Source organism: Muntiacus reevesi, chromosome 22 (genome assembly GCF_963930625.1).
Source record: "Muntiacus reevesi chromosome 22, mMunRee1.1, whole genome shotgun sequence".
In the NCBI taxonomy this organism is placed as follows: domain Eukaryota; kingdom Metazoa; phylum Chordata; class Mammalia; order Artiodactyla; family Cervidae; genus Muntiacus; species Muntiacus reevesi.
In genome coordinates this window covers 42,215,464-42,235,841 of record NC_089270.1, presented here as the reverse complement: position 1 = coordinate 42,235,841, position 20,378 = coordinate 42,215,464, and the positions used below count along the sequence as shown (strand labels likewise).

The 20,378-nt window shown below is 40.6% G+C and overlaps 1 protein-coding gene and 1 long non-coding RNA gene across 2 annotated transcripts; one reads left to right on the top strand and one right to left on the bottom strand.

Moving 5' to 3' along the window:
* Nucleotides 1-1,742: 1,742 nt before the first annotated feature.
* Nucleotides 1,743-4,560, bottom strand: NOA1 (nitric oxide associated 1). Its single transcript, XM_065914676.1, is given in 6 exon segments — nucleotides 1,743-3,892; nucleotides 3,894-4,110; nucleotides 4,113-4,192; nucleotides 4,194-4,327; nucleotides 4,329-4,464; nucleotides 4,466-4,560. Coding segments are annotated over 6 exon segments (963 nt in total). The 3' UTR covers nucleotides 1,743-3,591.
* Nucleotides 4,561-5,494: 934 nt separating this feature from the next.
* On the top strand, nucleotides 5,495-19,305 carry LOC136153036 (uncharacterized). Its single transcript, XR_010660321.1, has 4 exons — nucleotides 5,495-10,876; nucleotides 12,467-12,579; nucleotides 15,319-15,430; nucleotides 19,257-19,305. It is a non-coding gene; the product is annotated as an uncharacterized lncRNA (long non-coding RNA).
* Nucleotides 19,306-20,378: the final 1,073 nt, after the last annotated feature.

Here is a 20,378-nt window from a genome sequence, read left to right as displayed (position 1 = left end):
TGGATCCCAGTGATGAGGGCCCCATCGCATCCATCTGGTGGTCACCTCCAGACAGCAGAATCTTGTTTTATTAGCTTACACTGTTTTGACAGCCCTCCATAAAGTTTTAGACATAGTAACTGGGCAATTAAGGCAACAACCTTCCAAACACCTCAGTTCTTACAGGCCTAGCTGGACAGAAGTTACTACCCGCCTCATTAGAATTGAAGGGTACCTGGTAAATGGGTAAGATTCAGCTCTGTGTTTACAAGTGTTTCCATATATTGGAGGCATTAATAGATCTCTCTGTGTTTAGTACCAAGGACACAAAGATGGTACAATATGGTCCCTGATCCCCCAGGGAATCAGAAGGTAGAAGTAGAAGTAAATAATTTATAGGGTAAGAAAAGCAATGAAAGTCATCTATTAAGTACTATGGTTGTGAAGAGAGTAATGAACGTGATTTGGTCAAGGGAAACATGAAGAGCAGAATTTTGAAAAACAGATTACTCGGTGCAAAGGTATTGTGGGTTAGAATCATGTACGGACACAAAATCTGGAAAAAGGATGATGAGTTCAGAGAACTGTAGTTTAACTGTGCAGAGTATGTTAGGTGTGTGTGTGTGTGTGTGTGTGTGTGTGTAATAGTGATGAGGCTATCAGTTGAGATTTCTCTCAGTAATGTGGAACTAACAAGGTATTATATGCAGGAAAGAGAAAAGAATAAAAAATAATACTGTGACCTGCTTAGTATTTTGGAAAAGTTTGTGTAGTGCAGGTTTTGTCAACCTCAGCACTACTGACCTCTGAGGTCGAGTAACTTTTTGTCAGAGGAGGCTGTGCTGTGCACTGCATGACTTCTAGCAGCTTCTACTCGGTGTCCATCAGGCTGTGAAAACCAAAACTGTCTGCAGGCTTTGCCAAACGTTGCCTTGCGGGAAGAGTCAAGCCTGGTTGAGAACTACAGCTGTAGTGGGGTGGGGGTGGGAGGAAGACAATAAAACTGGAATCTAGGAAATACCTCATAATCTCAGAAAGCAGGCTACAGTTTGGACTGTGAGCCTGATCTCAGTGATGATTAGGAGGCAGGACTGACTTTGACTTGAGAGATGAATGAAAACCAGAAGGCAAGGCGGAGGTACAGAGCGGCCCAAGAAACTGTATGATGAGGGGAGAGAAACCCAAGTGTCACTTTGAGAAGTATCAGTGAGTCGACCCTGAAGACTACACAGATGCATGAAGGTGGAGCCCTCCCCTCAAATCCTACATGTGTCTGGAGCATCAACTTTAGGCCAGTTATTGCAATGGAGTCTTAATTTCACTCTGACTTTTGTAGTCCAGAGAGAAAGAAGCATTTGTTTCTGCAGTCAGGTTGGTTTTATCCTGGTTGAAAGGCAGGTGTGTGTTTTGACTTGTTTATAGTTGTATGAGCATTCACTAATGTAAATCACATCTGCGTTGGATGCAGCTGGTGTTTTTGCAGGAGCTCTGTCCCAGCCCCCTCCTCATCACCACGAACACTTACACGGCAGGGACAACGGTGCCCGGGCACTGGATCTTCTCCACAACCGCATGGTGTGGTCACAACAGACAGAGGTAGAGGACTTGCCCAAAGTCACCCAGCGTCACTGAGTGGGGGGCAGAGCGGGACGTGAACCCAGCCTAGCTCCAGTGAGCTGAACCGTCATGCATTACAGGCCAGCCGACGGTGTATGCGCGGGTCTGCTGAAAGAGCCACAAACCGGCCCCGCCTCTGGTGAACGTGAACCATTTCAGCGGCACAGAAAGGCCACGGCAGGGACTGCAGAGGATGGGAGGTGAGGAGCAGGAGTCGGCGTGATTGCAAAGAAGAGGAAGGAGCGGGACAGAGTTTTGTTGTTTCTGAAAGATCAGAGAGATTTTCACACACTGCTTCACAGGTCAAAGGAAGGATCAAGTAAGCAGGAGAGAAGATGTACGATAGCCTCTAAGTGTCTGTGATTAAGAACCTGGGAGGAGAGCTTTTCCACCCAGACAAGGGCTACTAAGCTCAGCACTCACGTGTGGACCAGATAATTCCCTGTTGTAAGGGGCTGTCCTGTGCATGCATTATGCTTAGCATCATCTCTGGCCTCCAACCATTACATGCCGGTAGCATCACCCCGTTGTGAGAAAATCCAATGTCGTCTCACTCACATTATCCAGCGCAACTTTTTGAAATGATGTGACCACTGGGCAGTTGAAAAGTGGCTAGTTCAAGTAAAGAACTAAATTTTAAAGTTTATTTAATTTTAATTAACTTATTGAAATAGCCACATGTTGGCTATTTAGCCACATAAGGCTACCATATTGCACAATGTCACCTAGAGAAAACCCAGCTCTGTCAGTATCCTGGGATCAGTCCAATCCAACATCCCTTTTCTTATCAGAGCCCATCTCACTTTATAGCCAAAATCCTCAAGGTGAACAAGGTCAGAGAGAACTAGCTGATGGTGTGACATAGATGGTTCTGTCCAACAAAGGCTTTTTATCAGGGCTGTGGGACTATCCACAGTGGGTGTTAATAACCTAACTATGCAACCGTCAAAGCGTGTTGCCTCACCTTCAGTAGCGTATGACCCACGTGCTTCTGATATATAGTATCCACCTTGTCCAACGAAACAGGAAGAAAGTTGGAAGCCACAACTCTAAACCAAGCTGACTGGTTTCCCTTACAAAAGAAAGAAGGAACTTATTTTTTACAACAAAAATCTACCAACCAATATAAAACTGGTAAGTAAAAACAGGGTCTTAAAAGCACCTATTTTGCAATTATTACAAATGTTTCTTAAAGCCACATATTTGACGTTTCTTCTCAACAAAGCCACAAATCATATTGCATTAGTGAAGAATTCAAATGTTAAATCTGTATAGTAGGGACTTCTGTGGTGGTACAATGGATAAAAATCCACCTGCCGATTCAGGGAACATAGATTTCATCCTCCATCGGGGCAGATTTCACATGCTGTGGAGCAACTAAGCCTGTGCGCCACAACTACTGAGCCAGTGCTCGAGAGCCTGGGAGGGGTAACATGAAGCCCACCTAGCCTAGAGCCTGTAATCAACAAGAGAAGCCCCCTCACTGCAATGAGGAGTAGTCCCCATTGGCTGCAACTAGAGAAAGCCCACACACAGCAACAAAGACCCAGCACAACCCCAAATAAGTAAATAATAATAAAAATCTGTATAGCATTCTCATGAGTAAACTCAAGATATAAAAAGGAAGGCAGGAGTGGAGGAGGAGTAGAAAGTAAAAGAAGGATGTTCTGGAGAAACAAAGGACTAAAGCTACAAGGGAAACCTCCAGGAGAGCAGACACTGCTTTGTCCCCTGGTTCACTGAATCATGTCCCCTGGTTCAGTGTTTAGAACAGTGGCTTGAACATCAGAGTACTCTAATTAGTTCTACTGAAAAGTTACTACAACATATACTGAATTTACAAGCACTAAGCTGATATGAAAGAGAAATGTGACCAAAGTAGGGAGAGCATGTTTTTAAAGGGAAGCATGGACATTGAAGAATACAGAACGAGGTGCCTGAACCATGATCAGACTTACAACTTTTCTGAAAACGAAGGAGATGGGCGCCCCACGGCTAACCAGGCCAAGGGGAGGTGGTGGCCCTGTCGATAGCCTCAGCGCCCTTGGCGATGCAGTAATCGGACTCCAGAAGCGTATTGAAAACAGTGGACTTGATAGCGTTGGTGGCACCAACCAGGTAGACGTCGCCGCGGCAGCGTCAGGAGCGCTGGAGCGCGATCTTGGCGCTGATGAGCCTCACGTCTCTGAGCACCTTGCGGATCTTGGACGGAAGATTCGCATTGTCCTCCCCGTCCCATGGCCGGTCCCCGCTGAGATGTTGTGGTATTCGGTAGCCGCGGGGCGACAGGAGCCCGGCGCCGATAGTCATTCCACAGTCGCTCCTGGAGTCGCTGCTGGTAGTCGGGAGTGTCCTGGGGCATAAGGGCCACCATGCTTCCCAGCACCATCAGCAGCTTGGGGCCCACCAGGGCGGGCAGGTGGAGCAGCAGGGCGTCGGGCAGATCCAGCAGGTCCACCTTGTACAGCACCAGGGCGGGCTCGGGCCGCCACAGCGCGGCGCTCACCACCCCCGGAACTGTTCCTGGCTCACCTGAAGGCGCAGGGCGCGCCGGTGATGCACCGGCACTCGGCAGTGCTGGCACACGGTCCGGGAGCGCCTGCTGGCCGGCCCGTAACTTCTGCAGCCGCCTCTCCTCCCCTCGCCGCTGCCGCCGTCGCGCCTCCTCCTCCCGCCGCCGCTGCAGCTCCCGCAGCTGGTCTCGGAGGTTCAGTTACGGCTCCGAATCCCTGGACGCATTCGGGGAACAGAAAACTCTCCTCCAGGTCAGCCCCTCTTGGGATACCCCCAGTCGCCGTCGCGCCACGAGGAAGGCCACGTCCCAGGCCCGCTGGGGGCCGGGAGGAGGAGTCGGCCGCGGCTCTCCTGGAGGAGCGTCTCCCGGACGCCGTGGCGCGCTCCAGTGGGAGTGGGTCCCCGCAGGAAGCCGCAGAGCGGTCCGCACGCGAGGCGCGCGGGCAGCATCACTATGCTGGAGAGGGCAAAGGGGCGGGGCCGCCTGGGGCAGGAGCACTGAGGCTGGGGAAGCCACGGGGACCGGCCCGGAGGACCTGAGGATTGTCATTCGTCAGCGTCGCCCTGAAGCTACTTCTCCCGCGTCCAATCGCGCGAGTTCTCTCGGTGAAGGCTCTATGGCCCAAGAACCCGTCTGAAACGGAGATAAAGACATCCGGGACTTAAGACTAGAGTGTGTTGGTGAAATAGGCTTGCGAGTGTGAGGGTTTGTTCATTTTCAGGCTTCTTTAGCGCGCCGCCGCTGGCACTACCCGCTAGTAAAAAATCTTATTTTTAAAATCTTCGTGTTTTTCGTCTTTGGAACTAAGAGACAGAAAAAAATAAAGGTTGAAAATCGAATGCCGCAGACTTATAGCCACAACACAAACTTTTTATTAATACATCTTCTTGGCTCCCCTCCCCCCATGGGTCATTATGCGTGCGCGCTCAGTCGCTTCAGTCGTGTCCGACTCTTTGCGACCCCAGGCTTCACTGTCCATGGGATTCTCCAGGCAAGAATACTGGAGTGGGTAGTCATTTCCTTCTCCATGGGATCTTCCCGACCCAGGGATCAAACCAGCGTCTCCTGCATGGCAGGCGGATTCTGTATGGCTGAGCCACCAAGGATCCCTTGTGTCATTATGTAACAGGACTAAAAAGCAAAAACTTTTCATTGCCTATATCCGAGGCCGAGCGTGCAGGAGCGATCATCCCTGTCTGTAAACCGCTTGAAGCGTCCGCCTACAATTTGCGCATGTGCAGAATTTCTAGCAGTTAGGAAACCGTAACTACGCTTTGCGCAGGCGCAGAATTTATATTCCCGCCCCCCCGCTCCCGCCCCCAACGTAAGACGAAGAGCATTCTGGGAATGCCTGAGGCTGAGGTGCTCTGGTCTGACGTTGCCTGTGTGTGTGGTTGCTCAGCCATTCTGTCTGTGATTTTAAGAGTTTGTCGTGAACCGTTAATCAGTATGTGTGACGCACACAAGGGTACGTGAACATTAAGAACACTCCGCGACGAGCCATCTAAGGCGGGAAACGTGGGGAGCTGGACGAATGAAGGATTTGTGGCCTCCTTCCCGATCCAGGGTACCTTTTGGGCTTCCCTGGTGGCTTAGGCGATAAAGAATCTACCTTCAATGGAGGAGACTCGGGTTGGATTCCCGAGTGAGGGATATCCTCTGGAGGAGGGCATGGCTACCCGCTCCAGTATTCCGGAGAATTGCCTGGAGAATTCCGTGGACAGAGGAGCCTGGCAGGCTACAGTCATTGCGGTCGGAGGCGACTGAGCGACCAACATTCTTTCACTTTACCGGGCCGGTCGGACCACGTCCCCAGTCGTTTACCCACATTCTCCAGGCTGGGAAGGAGTCCGGGATTTTGAGAGGTGGAGGGTTCGGGAAACGTAGCCTTTATGATCTCGGTTGGAGGGACTCTTCTTTCGGTTGTCTGCTTCTCGGTAAATCTGACACTCCCTTAGCGTATTGAAAATAGCGTACAGAAACAGGACAGATTCCTCTGTTCTGACTTTGATGCAAAGGGCTGCTTTCTTGATTTCCCTTAAGGCCAAAGTTAATGGATTTATTGAGCTGGTGAATTTTTGAGCCTCAGCCTGTGCCAGGCACTGTGCTTGGCTCTGGAAATACACCGGGGGACAAAGAATGGAGTGGGCGGTGGGGAGCAGGGACTGATCTGGTTTGGCATTTCTTCATGATGTCATGTGCCTATGTAAATTATCCTAAAAGATGACTTTTACATATACTCTTTCCACAGATGACACAGTTCTAGGCACATATTTTACTGAACACGGTCAACGTATCTTTTTTTTTCTTTTAATATGTAGAATTCTTAGTCATGTCTAGTGTATTTTGAAAGCTCCCACTTCCATTCTCTACAGCTTCTGTTTCAAACGTCGTTTTCTTCTAGCTCCTTCTACCTTTTTCAACCCTTTCATTTCTCCTTATTCTCTCAGTTGCTTCATGAAGAAAAATAGATGAAGAAGCTTAAACTCTTACTATTTATTTCTGTCACCTTGAGTCTAGAAATCATTACATTCAAAATTGAAACCGTTTTTTAGCTCAGTTTTCGAGGTCATATATTCTTGTGGTTCATAAACCATGAAAATGTTAACTGTGAGATCTTATTCTTTTCCACCTTCCTTTCCTGTCCACCATCTGCTCCTCTGTAGGTAATCACTATTTTCGATTCTTAGCTCTCCAGATGCTTCATTTATATTCAAGGAAATACAAATAGTATTCTATTTTTCCTGCTTTTACAGAGCAAAATTAACTTTACACTGTTCTGTACTTTTATTTTTTGCTTTATATATCTATTTCCAAAAGATTTTCATATCAGTACGTAGAGAGCATCCTAATTTTTTTCACAGACATGTAGATTGTATTCTATAACTAAAGTTATGTCTTGATGTATAGTTGGGTTATTTCCAGTCTTTTTCCGCTTCAGACGTGCTGTAATGAATAGTCTTGTACATATCATTTTGTTCAATACAAGTATATTCTGCAGGATAAAGTTTTAGGTATAGAATTTCAGGTTAGAAAATGGACACTTGTTACACAGATTATTAACATTTTGCTAAATGCTTCCAAGCGACCACTGTAGTTGATTGTGTTAATTAATATTCTCATTAGCTATGTATAATAATCCTGTGGGAAAAGAGTTAACGTTAGATTGGTGATCACATTTGCTCTAGCATTGAGTCTTCATTAAATTCCTGCTTGTGTCCTTTGATATCACTATTAGATGTGCTCTTATCAGGTTTTAGACACTTGTTTTTCAGCTGGCTTCTTTTTATGTGAAATATTAGCTCTCTCTTGTTCTTGGGAAAACATGTTGAATATTTCCTTTTTTCTTCAGTATTTTAAGAAAATGAGTGACATCTCAATTGATAAATAAAATGGACATTTTTAAAACCTTATGTAAACCCTTTGGTAGTCAACACTGTTGATGACTTTGCCGTGAAAACTCCTTTCTTCCATCTGCTACATCTCTCTCATTTAATTCTCACCTGTGTGACTTTTTTTCTCATTCTCTTCTGCTGTTCACGTTATTCCTGGATGATTTCATTCATTCTCCGTAGCTTCAGTTACCATGTATGAGTGGATGACTCCTAAGTACAGTTGGCCCTCCATATGGGTAGGTTCAGCATCTGGGGATTTAACTAACTTTGGGTGGAAAATATTTGGGAAGAAAGTTCCAGAAAGGAAAATTTGAATTTACCTTGGGCTGACAAGTATTTATAGGCATGCTTTTTAAAATTTTGCTCCTCTTTATATGCTTCACAATATTACATTCTTTATAGATTTAGCTTTATGACAACCCTGAATTGAGCAATTCTATTGATGCCATTTTTTAAACTGTATTTGTTCACTTCATGTCTCTGTGTCACATTTTGGCAATTCTTGCAATATTTCAGGCTTTTTCATTATGATTTTTATGGTGATCTCTGATCAGTGATCTTTGATTTTACTACTGTGAGTGGTTGAAGGCTCACAGTATGGTGAGCTCACAGTAATGATGGTTAGCATTTCTTCACAAAAAAATGTATTTTTAAATTAAGGTGAGTGCATTGTTTTTTTTATTTTTAAAATTTTATTTATTTTATTTATTTTTGGCTGTGCTGGGCCTCAGTGCTTTACAGACTTTTCTCTAGTTGCGTAGAACAAGGACTACTCTCTAGTGGTATGTGGACATCTCATTGCAGTGGCTTCTGTTGGTACAGAGCATGGGCTTTAGGGTGTGTGAGTTACAGCTCCTGGGCTCTAGAACACAGGCTCTGTAGTTGTGGTACACAGGTTTAGTTGCTTCATGTCATGTGGGATCTTCCCAGATTAGGAGTTGAACCCATATCTCCTGTTTTGGCAGGCAGATTTTCTACCAATGAGCCACCAGGGAAGCTCCTACATTTTTTTTTCTAGAAATAATGCTTAGTAGACTATGGTGTAGTGTAAACATAGCTTTTATATGCCCAGCAGACTTTCTCTCCTGTTCTGTGTTTTTTTGTGCCAGTACCATACTGTTTTGACTACTGTAGCTTTGTAGTATAGTCTGAAGTCAAGGAGCCAGACTCCTCCAGCTCCATTTTTTCTTTCTCATGATTGCTTTGACTCATCTGGGTGTGTGTGTGTGTGTGTGTGTGTGTGTGTGTGTGTTTCCAGACAAATTTAAATTTTTTTTTCTAATTTTCTGAAAAATGCCATCGGTAATGTGATAGAGATTTCGTTGAATCTGTAAATATCCTTGGGAAGTATAGTCATTTTGACAAATTGATTCTTCCAATCCAAGAACAAGGATTTTCTTGGATTGGAAATGTTTGTGTCATCTTCCATTTCTTTTGCCATGTTTTATAGTTTTGGGGATATAAATCTTTTGCCTTCTTAGATACATTTATTCCTTGTGTGTGTTTACTCTTTTTGATGTGATGATAAATGGGATTGTTTCTTGAATTTCTCTTTCTGATCTTTTGTTGTTAGTGTACAGAAAAGCAAGAGATTTCTGTGTATGAATTTTGTATCCTACAACGTTACCAGATTCATTGATGAGCTCTAGTAGTTTTCTGGTAGCATCTGTAGGATTTTCTATGTATAGAACCATCTGCGAACAGTGACAGTTTTTCTTTCCCAATTTGGATTCCTTTTATTTCTTTCTATACTCTGATTGCTGTGGCTGGGACTTCTAAAACTGTGTTCAATAAAAGTGGCAAGAGTGGATATCCTTGTCTTGTTTCTGATCATAGAAGAAATGCTTTCAGTTTTTCACTGTTCAGTATGATGGTAGCTATAGGTTTGTCATTTACAGATTTTGTTATGTTGAGATAGGTTCCCTCTAAGCCCACTTCTGGGGGTATATTACCATAAATGGGTGTTGAATTTTGTCAAAAGCTTTTTCTGCATCTATTGAGATGATCGTTTGGTGGTTGTTAATCTTTTTCAACTTATAATGTGGTGAATCACACTAATTGATTTGTGGATATTGAAAAATCCTTACATCCCTGGGATAAATCCCACTTAATCATGGTGTATGATCCTTTTAATAGATTGTTGGATTTGGTTTACTAGTATTTTGTTTAGGATTTTCTAATGGTCATCAGTTACATTGGCTTATAATTTTCTTTCTTTTTTTTGTGGTATCTTTCTCTGATTTTGGTATCAAGTAGATGGTGGTCTCATAGAATGAGTTTGGAGTGTTCCTTCCTCTGAAATATTTTGGAATAGTTTTGGAAGGATAGGTGTTAACTATTCTCTAAATGTTTGGTAGAATTCACCTATGACGCCATATGTTCCTGGACTTTTGTCTGTTGGAAGTTTTTAAATTACAGTTTCAATTTCTATACTTGTGATTGATGTATTCATATTTTTTATTTCTTCCTGGTTCAGTCTCAGAAGATTGTACCTTTCTAAGAAATTGCTCATAAAATTGCCCATTTTATTGGCTTGCTTGTAGTAATCTCTTATGATCCTTTATATTTCTGTGGTGTCCCTTGTAACGTCTCCTTTTTCATTTCTAATTTTATTGATTTGAGTCCTCTTCCTTTTTTCTTGTTGAATATGGCAATAACTTTATCAGTTTCCTTTGTCTTTTCAAAAAACTGGGTTTTAGTTTCATTGATTTTTGCTTTTTTTTTTTCTGTCTTTATTTCATTTATTTCTGCTTGATCTTTTAAAAATAAACTTTTTATTTTGTATTAGAGTATAGCATATTAACAATGTTATGATAGATTCAGGTGAACATTGAAGGGACTCAGCCATACATATACATGTATGCATTTTCCCCAAACTCCATTCCCATCCAGGCTGTGACATAACATTGAGTTTCTGCTCTGATCTTTGTGATTTCTTTCCTTCTACTAAGTTTGGGTTTTGTTTGTTCTTCTTTCTCTGGTGACTTTAGGTGTAAAGTTAGGTTCCTTATTTGAAATTTTCCCTATATCCTGAAGTTAAGATTGTATTAAAAGCAGAGACATTACTTTGCTGACAAAGGTCCATATAGTCAAAGCTATGGTTTTTCCAGTAGTCATTAATGGGATGTGAGAGTTGGACCATAAAGAAGGCTGAGTACCGAAGAACTGATGCTTTTGAGCTGTGGTGTTGGAGAAGACTCTTGAGAGTCCCTCAGACTGCAAGGAGATCCACCCAGTCCATCCTAAAAGAAATCAATTCCTGAATATTCATTGGAAGGACTGATGCCGGAGCTGAAGCTCCAATACTTTGGCCACCTGATGTGAAGAACTGACTCATTGGAAAAGACACTGATGCTGGGAAAGTTTGAAGGTAGGTGGGGAACGGGATGACAGAGGATCATAATTGGATGGCATCACTGACTCAATGAATATGGGTTTGAGCAAGCTCTGGGAGATGATGATGGACAGCGAAGCCTGGCATGCTGCAGTCCATGGGGTTGCAAAGAGTCGGACTCAACTGAGTGACTGAACGACAACAACAAAATTGTGTATGACAACAACAAGATTGTGTTACTATACACTTCCCTTTTAGAACTGTCTTTGCTGTATCCCATGGGTTTTGGATCCTTGTGTTTTCATTTTCATTCATTTTTATTTTACTTCTTTGATTTGTTCAGTGATACATTGATTGTTTAGTAACATATGGTTTGGTCTCCATAAGTTTGTGTTTTTACAGTTTTTTTCTTGTAGTTGATTTTTAATCTCATAGCATTGTGGTCAGAGAAGATGCTTGATATTATTTCAGTTTTCTTAAATTTACTTAGGCTGGCCAAGTGGCCCAGCTTGTGATCTATCCTGGAGAATGTTCCATGTGCACTTGAGAAGAATGTGTATTCTGCTGCTTTCAGATGTAATGTACTATAAATATCAACTAAGCCCAATGGTGTAATATGTCTATTAAGATCTTTGTTTCCTTATTGATTTTCTGTCCATTGATGTAAGGGGATTGTTAAAAGTCCCCCACTATTATTGTATTACTATTGATTTCGTGACTGTTAGGATTTGCTTTCTATATTGAGGTGCTTTTATGTTGGGTGCATATGAATTTAGAAAGCTTTTATGTTGGGTGCATATGAATTTAGAAAGCTAAGACCTGGTGGCTTAGTCAGTAAAGAATCCTCCTTCCATGCAGGAGACCTGGGTTCGATCCCTGGATTGGGAAGATCCCCTGGAGAAGGAAATGGCAACACACTTCAATATTCTTGCCTGGGAAATCCCATGGACAAAGGAGCCTTGCAGGCTACAGTCCGTGGTGTCCATTACGCAATTACGCAAGAAAGAAAAAGAGACACAGATGTATAGAAAAATTATAGTGTCTCTTTGGATTGATCCCTTGATTATTATGTAGTATCCATCATTGCCTAACAGTCTTTGTTTTATTTATTTTAAAAACTATTTGTTTATTTATTTGGCTGCGTCAGATCCTAGCTGCAGCCCTTGGGATCTTTGTTTCATCATGCAGTATCTTTTGCTGTGGTGCATGGACTCTCTAGTTGCAGCATACGTGCTCAGTAGTTGCAGTGTGTGGGTTTAGTTGCTCTGTAGCATGTGGGGTCCTAGTTCCCCAACCAGGGTTTGAACCCACATCCCTTGGATTGCAGATGGATTCTTAAACACTGGACCATCAGCAAAGTCCTGGCATATGTATAGTTTTTATTTACTTGTGATATATGAGTTCTATTTTTGCCTCTGTTTTAAGAAAGTGATGAAGTATAAAACTTAATGTCTATGGAATATGGCTATTGACTCTGAAGAGTATCCATATTTGTAAAGTGGATTAATTTAGCCAATTGATATGCCATCTTCTACTTAAAATGTCAATTTTGGTTTAAATGGAATCATCAAAACTTTTATGGAAAAATATTATTTGCCTTTTTTATGTTCTTTGGTTTCATTTTAGCCAAGATATTTGCTGAAGTTTGAATAAATTTACCTCTCCAAACCTACCCATTGGGAAAGAGATGGTGCTACTTCACCAGTGATGCCTCATGAAGCCAGGTTAAGAAATCTCATGTAAGAAAGAGTTATTTCAGCAGCTGATACTGAAATAAAATAGAAAATGTAATTTTAATCAATTGAGAGTTTTAGCAATTACCTTACTATTAGTTTGTGATCTACTTTTATTTTCTGGTCCTCTTTATGTTGATATTATGGAAATAGTCATAAAGGAAGGTAAAGAACAACTTCAAGTGCAGTATCAGAAAACTTTCATGGTGAAACTCCAGTTATGTTGCAGTCAATATACTGCCTATTCAGTGGCTTAACAGATCATGATCTTTGTGAATTAAATGGATGCCCCTTGGATCCTGATGGCTCTTTCATTCTTAATGGATCAGAGAAGTATAGTAGCCTTATGTAGTAAAAAAAAAAAAAAAAAAAAATTACACAGTTAGCATTAGATTTATATTATGAAAGTTGAAATTAAAATGTAAGCCTTTATACAGAATAATCTGAAAGTGGCATTTGAATTATTTAGGAGGGTGACAGCTGAATTTACATACCAAGATTTTATTCAGCTGCATATACTATGCACTAGAAATTTGGTTAGTTGTAGGTTTCTATGGAGCAGTTTTGCAAATGGAGTTTATAAAATTCAAGAATTGATGTTCAGTGAGTCTATGTTAAGATTAAATTAAGATTAAATTAAGATTAAATTAAGCTTTCACTGTTCTTTCTACTTCAAGGACCTTGTGGATTTTTATGGATATAACTTTTATTGTCCATGTAGGTTGTGATTGCTCAAGAGAAAATGGCAGCACAGTCTATGTGTTTGCCAAAAAGGATTCTAAATATATGTACACAGGAGAGTGTGGATCATGTCTGGAGATGTGAAGTATCTCTGCAGAGATACTGATTCCGCAGGGCCTGATTCCCTGGGATCACATTACCATACCTGTTTGTTCGTTAAGCTGTTGGAGGAGTCTTACTGGATTGTCTGGTTTCCCTTAGAGGCCCACCTACCCATGAATGCTCCCACCAAGGCCTTGCACTCATCTTGATCCTCCTCAACTCCTTGCCTTTTTTCTGTAAGGCATAGTCTTTTTACTTCCTTGTGGCCTGTGACACTAGTTTATAACTCTTAAGAGAATATTATAAATGCAAAAGGACTTCCCAGGTGGCACAGTAGAATCTGCCTGCCAATGCAGGAGACAGGATTGGATCTCTGGGTCAGGAAGATCCCCTGGAGTAGAAAATGGCAACCCACTGCAGTATTCTTGCCTTGGAAATTCCATGGACAGAGGAGCCTGGTGGGCTACGTGGGGTTCCAAATAGTCCTGAGACATGACCGAGCAACACACATAAATGCAAAAAAAAACCTTCTCTTGTTTTTATCTTGAATGTCTTGAAACACTGAAATTTTTGGAAAGGATAGACTTTTTTTTTGGTAGACTATCCTTCAATTTGGATTTTTCTAAAATTTCCTCATGATTATATTCAATTTATGCCATTTCTTGGCAGGACAAATCTAGAGGTCATATTGTGTGCTTCCCAGGACATCATATCAGGAGTCACATGTTGTCATTATGTCCCATCATTGGTAATGTTAACTTCAAAGTGGCAGCTGTTAGGTTCTTCCACTGTAAAGTTACTATTTTTGTGGAAAGTTTTATTGAGTCTAGACACATATGCATTTCCTTATCAGTCTTTTCCATTGATGATCTTTGTCTAAGGCATAATTGATATTCATCAATGGAAAAGATTGATAAGAAAATGCATATGTATCTAGACTCAAAGCTGGGCTGAATAAAGCATAAGCTGGAATCAAGATTGCTGGGAGAAATATCAATAACCTCAGATATTCAGATGATACCACCCTTACGGCAGAAAGTGAAGGAGGACTAAAGAGCCTCTTGATGAAAGTGAAAGAGGAGAGTAAAAAAGTTGGCTTAAAGCTCAACATTCAGAAAACTAAGATCATGGCATCTGGTCCCCATCACTTCATGCAACTAGATGGGGAAATGATGGAAACAGTGACGGACTTTATTTTCTTGGACTCCAAAATCACTGCAGATGGTGACTGCAGCCATGAAATTAAAAGACACTTGCTCCTTGGAAGAAAAGCTATGACCAACCTAGACAGCATATTAAAAAGCAGAGACATTACTTTAAGGAAAGGTCCATATAGTCAGAGCTGTGGTTTTTCCAGTAGTCATGTATGGATGTGAGAGTTGGACCATAAGGAAAGCTGAGCACCAAAGAATCGATGCTTTTGAACTGTGGTGTTGGAGAAGACTCTTGAGAGTCCCTTGGACTGCAAGGAGATCCAACCGGTCCATCCTAAAGGAGATCAGTCCTGGGTGTTCATTGGAAGGACTGATGCTGAAGCTGAAACTCCAATACTTTGGCCACCCGATGGGAAGAACTGACTCATTTGAAAAGACCCTGATGCTGGGAAAGATTGAGGGCAGGAGGAGAAGGGGATGACAGAGGATGAGATGGTTGGATGCCTCATGGAGACTCAATGGACATGAATTTGGGTAAACTCCAGGAGTTGGTGATGGACAGGGAGGCCTGGCGTGTTGCAGTCCATGGGGACACAACTGAGCAACTGAACTGAACTGAACTGAATAAAACTTTGCACAACAGTAATAACTTTATTTTACAGTGGAAGAACCTAATAGCTGCCACTGTGAAGAAACTTCTCACTGTGGCTGAGTGTGTATAGATGCAAAAAGAAATTTATTGTTAATCTTTAATTATAGCTTATTATAGGGTTACTAAGTACACAATGCTTTTGATTTTACATTTTAGTGCAATCAAGATTTTTGTTAATGGCTGCTGAATTGGAATACATAAATATATTGAACAGCATATGAACACTCTGTGGAAATTGTGGTGTCAGATGGACATCATTGTGTCCCAAGTAAGAGTCTTTAATTAACTAAGATCTATGGGATTTCCAAACAAGGCATAAGACTAGTGAAAGTTATCTTTGTATTTGTATCTTTCTTGAACTGCTTTCCTTTGAATTGTAAATTTTAGTCAAAAGTTTAAGTGATACTTTGAGCTAAATTTAATTATAAAATATTGCTGGCTTTTTGCTTGTGATATATGCATCTAAAATTTTGACATGTAATTTGTTATTAAATTATAGTTTAGAACTCAAATTACATTTTAAAGTAAAAAATTCTTTTGAGAATCTTTTTGTAAGGCTGGCAACAATATTTTTTAAAAAATGAATGAGGAACTTCCCTGGTGATCCAGTGGTTAAGAATCCTCAGAGGGCACAGGTTCAAACCCTGGTCAAGGAAATAAGATCCTGCATGCAGCACAGCTTAGCCAAAAACTTTTTTAAAAAAGAGAGAGAAACAGAGAAAAATAGATGAGCATTCTATGATTTCCCTTTTGTCTTATTCTAGAAATTCATTCATGAAATGTGATACACATCTAGATTTTCTCATGTTTAGATAGCTGTTAAAGTACCCTGCGATTAGGGTGAATTTTTTTTAATCATTAAAATAGAGTATGAGTTCAGTTCCTCCCCAAAATAGGGCTTTTGCTTTTAGTGTACTGTATTGAGGGATAGAGCTCAGACTTTTGATTCTCTCAAATACGCATCTTGGAGTCTGTTTTGGTGAAAATGGGTTTGGAGAGAAACTGTAACACACTTTAGCCAGAGCTGGTCTTCTGTCTATGTAGCCAAGCAGAGAGTTGAGATCTGGCTGCTCCAGGTCTTGCTCCAGTGGGTGATAGACCCTAAGTTTTGACCTGAGTGTTTTCATAGCTTGAAGTTCAGGAGCAGCATGCTTCACTTGCGGGGATAAGAGAAAACCGGATAACCAACGTTGGCTGTGTTTCTATGACTGAGAACTTACTGTTAATGCATGTATTTCTGAAGAGAACTGCCTTCAGCTTTTCTGTGTTCTCTAGGGTAAAATTAAGTTCTTCATGTTATTTTAGGCCTCTTTACCTTTCCATGGGCAAACTGAATAAAACTTTGCACAACAGTAATAACTTTATTTTACAGTGGAAGAACCTAATAGCTGCCACTGTGAAGAAACTTGTGCAACCTATTTCCCATGCCTCCTCAAAAATGGGTAATAGGAAGAGGGGTGCTTATTACTTTTTTCAGGTAAATCTCACTTATTATGCAAAACTTTAGTATTGAATCTTGTCTTCTTCAGTATACTTTACCTGACTCCCCAATTTGATTTAGATCAGAGATTGGCAAACATTTTCTGTGAAGGGTCAGATATTAAATATTTTAGTCTTTGTTTACCTTACAGTGTCTGTTGTGTATTCAACCCTGCCATTGTAGTGAAAAGCAGCCATAGACAGTACATAAACCAATTAAACTTTATTTACAAAAGTGGGTGGCAGATGAAGGCAGATTTGGCCTGCAGGCTATTCTCTGAGCCCCTGATTTAGACCTATCTCTGTGACTATATGGCATATTTTCCTTAAATAAATTCTGACAGAATGTGTACACCAGATGGTAATTATTGGTATATTTGCCTACATCACTCACTATACTATTCACTTCTCGGAGGCAGGGAATGTGTCTTAATAGGACTTTGTATTTTCAGCTCTGAGCATGGTGCCTGACACGTAGTGTCTGACAGTGAGTGTTTGTTGAACCTATAAATGGACCCTGTGTCCTTGCACTGGGCTCTTTAATCTCCTGTTGAAGAGCGTTAGGAGCCTCTAAGTAGGAATATTGTGTTTATTTTTCATAAGTCTAGTACTTTTCTCTTCCTTCATATTTTCTGATAACCAGAGGTCCTCATTTTGCTGGTTTCTAATAGACTTTCCTGTCAATAGTCCTTTCTAGATCTACTGAAACTCATATATTTCCTTTGGAGCACATGATACTGTTTAGTCTTCAAGGAGAACACAGCTCACTTTATTTCTTCCTGTTAAGACAACAGTTATATTCTATTAGCTCTATTGTAATATAATATTCTATGTTCTATTCTGAGTTCTCTAAGGATTCAAAGCAGGCATTTGAGAATGCCACTCATACTGTTTTGGCTCCCAGTGTTTCATCTTGGGTTGTTTTCTATGGACTGGAAGTGGGCTCAGAATGTAGCACATTTTCTGTTTCTTGACTTTGGACTCTCTGGGAGAACTTGATGTTTTTGACCAAGCTTTTATGATTTACTATTGTTTTTAAACTTACTAATCCAAGTCTTTTCCTAATAAACCTGATCTTTTTTTAAATAAAAGTATCCAGATGTGATTTTACTTTTTTAAAGTACTATTGTGGAAAAATGCTGTTTTTCCATTTTCCAACTAACCAGCTGTTCATTTCTTAGTTGACTTCCAAAATTATATATTAGATATAAATAATTCACTGGAAATTCTTCTTTGTTTACTTTTTGACTTATATCTTTATATATGCATGCATTCATGCTAAGTCGCTTCAGTCGTGTCTGACTCTTTGTGACCCTATGGACTTTTAGCCCTCCAGGCTCCTCTATCCGTGGAACCCTTCTGGCAGGAATACTGGAGTGGATTGCCATGCTCTCCTCCAGGGGATCTTCCCGATCCAGGGATTGAACTGTTATCTCTTAAGTCTCCTGCATTGGCAGTCAGGTTCTTTACCACTAGTGCTGCCTGGGAAGCCCATCTTTATATACAGATACTTCAAAATCTGAAATGCTCTTAATAATTATTATGTCCTCTATTGCATATTTTCATGGAGTATATTTTCTAGTGCTTCTCAGTAGAAATAAAATGTAAATTACATAAGCAATTAAAAATTTTCTAATTAGCCATATTAAACTAAAAAAGATAGAGGAAAATAATTTTAATAATATTTTTATTTGACATGATAATCCAAAATATTTTAATTTCAACATATAATCAATGTAAAAATTATTAATGAGATTTTATATATTTTGTGTGTATGTGATATGTCTTTGAAGTCCAGTGTGTAGTTTATACCAACAACATAATTCATTTCAGAATTGCCATATTTCAGGTGCCCAGTGATGACCTGTGGCTAGTGACTGCTCTGTTAGACAGCTTGACTGTAGACCATTTGTCTGATAGGCAATTGTGAGAAGTCAGGCTTATAACTGGGAAAGCGTGATCAAGGCAGAGTGATATAGGGCTGGATATTGAAAGATTACAGAGTGAAGTATGTATAATTATCAAAGAAGCAAAATAAGAAATTGTCATATACAGTTGACCCTTAAGCGACATAGGTTTAAATTACATGGTTTCACTTATATGTGGATTTTTTTTTTTTTTTTTGCCACACCACGTGGCATATGAGTTCTGACCAGGGATTGAACCTGTGCCCCTTGCAGTGGGCATCATGGAGTCTTAATCACTGGACTGCCAGGGAAGTCCCGTATGTGGATTATTTTCAATAAACACATTAGAAAATTATTTGGAGATTTGGAACAATTTGGAAAACATCACAGACTAGCCATGTAACCTAGAAATATTGAAAATAAGAAAGATATGTCATGAATGTATAAAATATATTTAGATACTAGTTTATTTGATCATTTTCTACCATAAAATATATAGTAATCTATTATAAGAAGTTAAAATTTACCAAAATTGGTGCAATGACTTATAGACAGTACTTGATCCAGTACATGATCCATTTACATACAAACATGTAAAGCTGCAATTTTGAATCATAACTGCATACAATTAAATGTCATGTACTATTATAATTGATCTCTTAATATTGTGGTAAGCTCAAGTGTGTTTTATTGTTTGTTGCTGTTTAGTTCCTAAGTCATGATCAACTCTTTTGCAACCCATGGACTGTTCTTCAGGCAAGAGTACTGGAGTGGGTTGCTATTTCTTCCTCTGGGGATATCCACTTAAAATGCCATGAGACACTAATGATTTCCAGGTGAGCACTTCATCTTTCCAGTAAACTGTATATCACAGTAAAAAGTGATCTCTTGCAGTTCTTGTATATTCTTCTTTGTGTTTAATGCAATACTGTAGACCTTGAATAACACCATGAGACCAATATGAAGTGCCACTAGTGATTCTAGAAATGCTCCCATGAAGCAGAGAAAAGTCATGACATTTCAAGGAAGAGCTGAATTGCTTGATGTATACTGTAGATTGAGGTCTGCAGCTGCAGTTGCCAGCCATTTCAAGATAAATGAATCCAGCATAAAAACCATTGTAAAAAGAAAAAAATGAAAGCAAATGTGTGAAAACATCATTACACCTATGCCAGCATGCATGAAAATTTACCTTTTGTGAAATAACTTTTTATCTTATATCAAAAATGCAGTTTTTATGTGGGTGTAGAATTACTATAAGAAAAGCATACCTTCTAATATGATTTGAGAAAAAGCAGTCATTATTATATGATGACTTAAATGGAAAGTGAAGGATCTTAATGCCAGCAAGGGTTGATTTGATCATTTTAGAAAGGGGTTTGACTTAAAACATGTCAAGATAACAGGAGCAGCAGCTTCTGCTGACCAAGAAGCAGCAGATCAGTTCCCAGGCACCATTAAGAAAATCACTGAGGAGGAACAATAACAGGCTAAACAGGTTTTTAATGTAGACAAAAAGAGCCCCATTCTTGGTGGAGGGGGGCGGGGGGAGGGGGAAGTGCCACAAAGGTCATTTACTAGTAAGGAAGGAAAGCGAGTACTACTTTTAATTCAGGAAGGGATAGGCTAACTCTCCTGTTATGCACAAATGCAGTGGGGTTTAGGATAAGGACTGCCCTTATCTATAAGATCCCTGGGTTGGGAAGATCCTCTGGAGAAGGAAATGGCAACCCACTCCAGTAGTCTTGCCTGGAAAATCCCATGGACGGAGGAGCGTGGTAGGCTACAGTCTATGGGGTTTCAAAGAGTCGGACACGACTGAGTGACTTC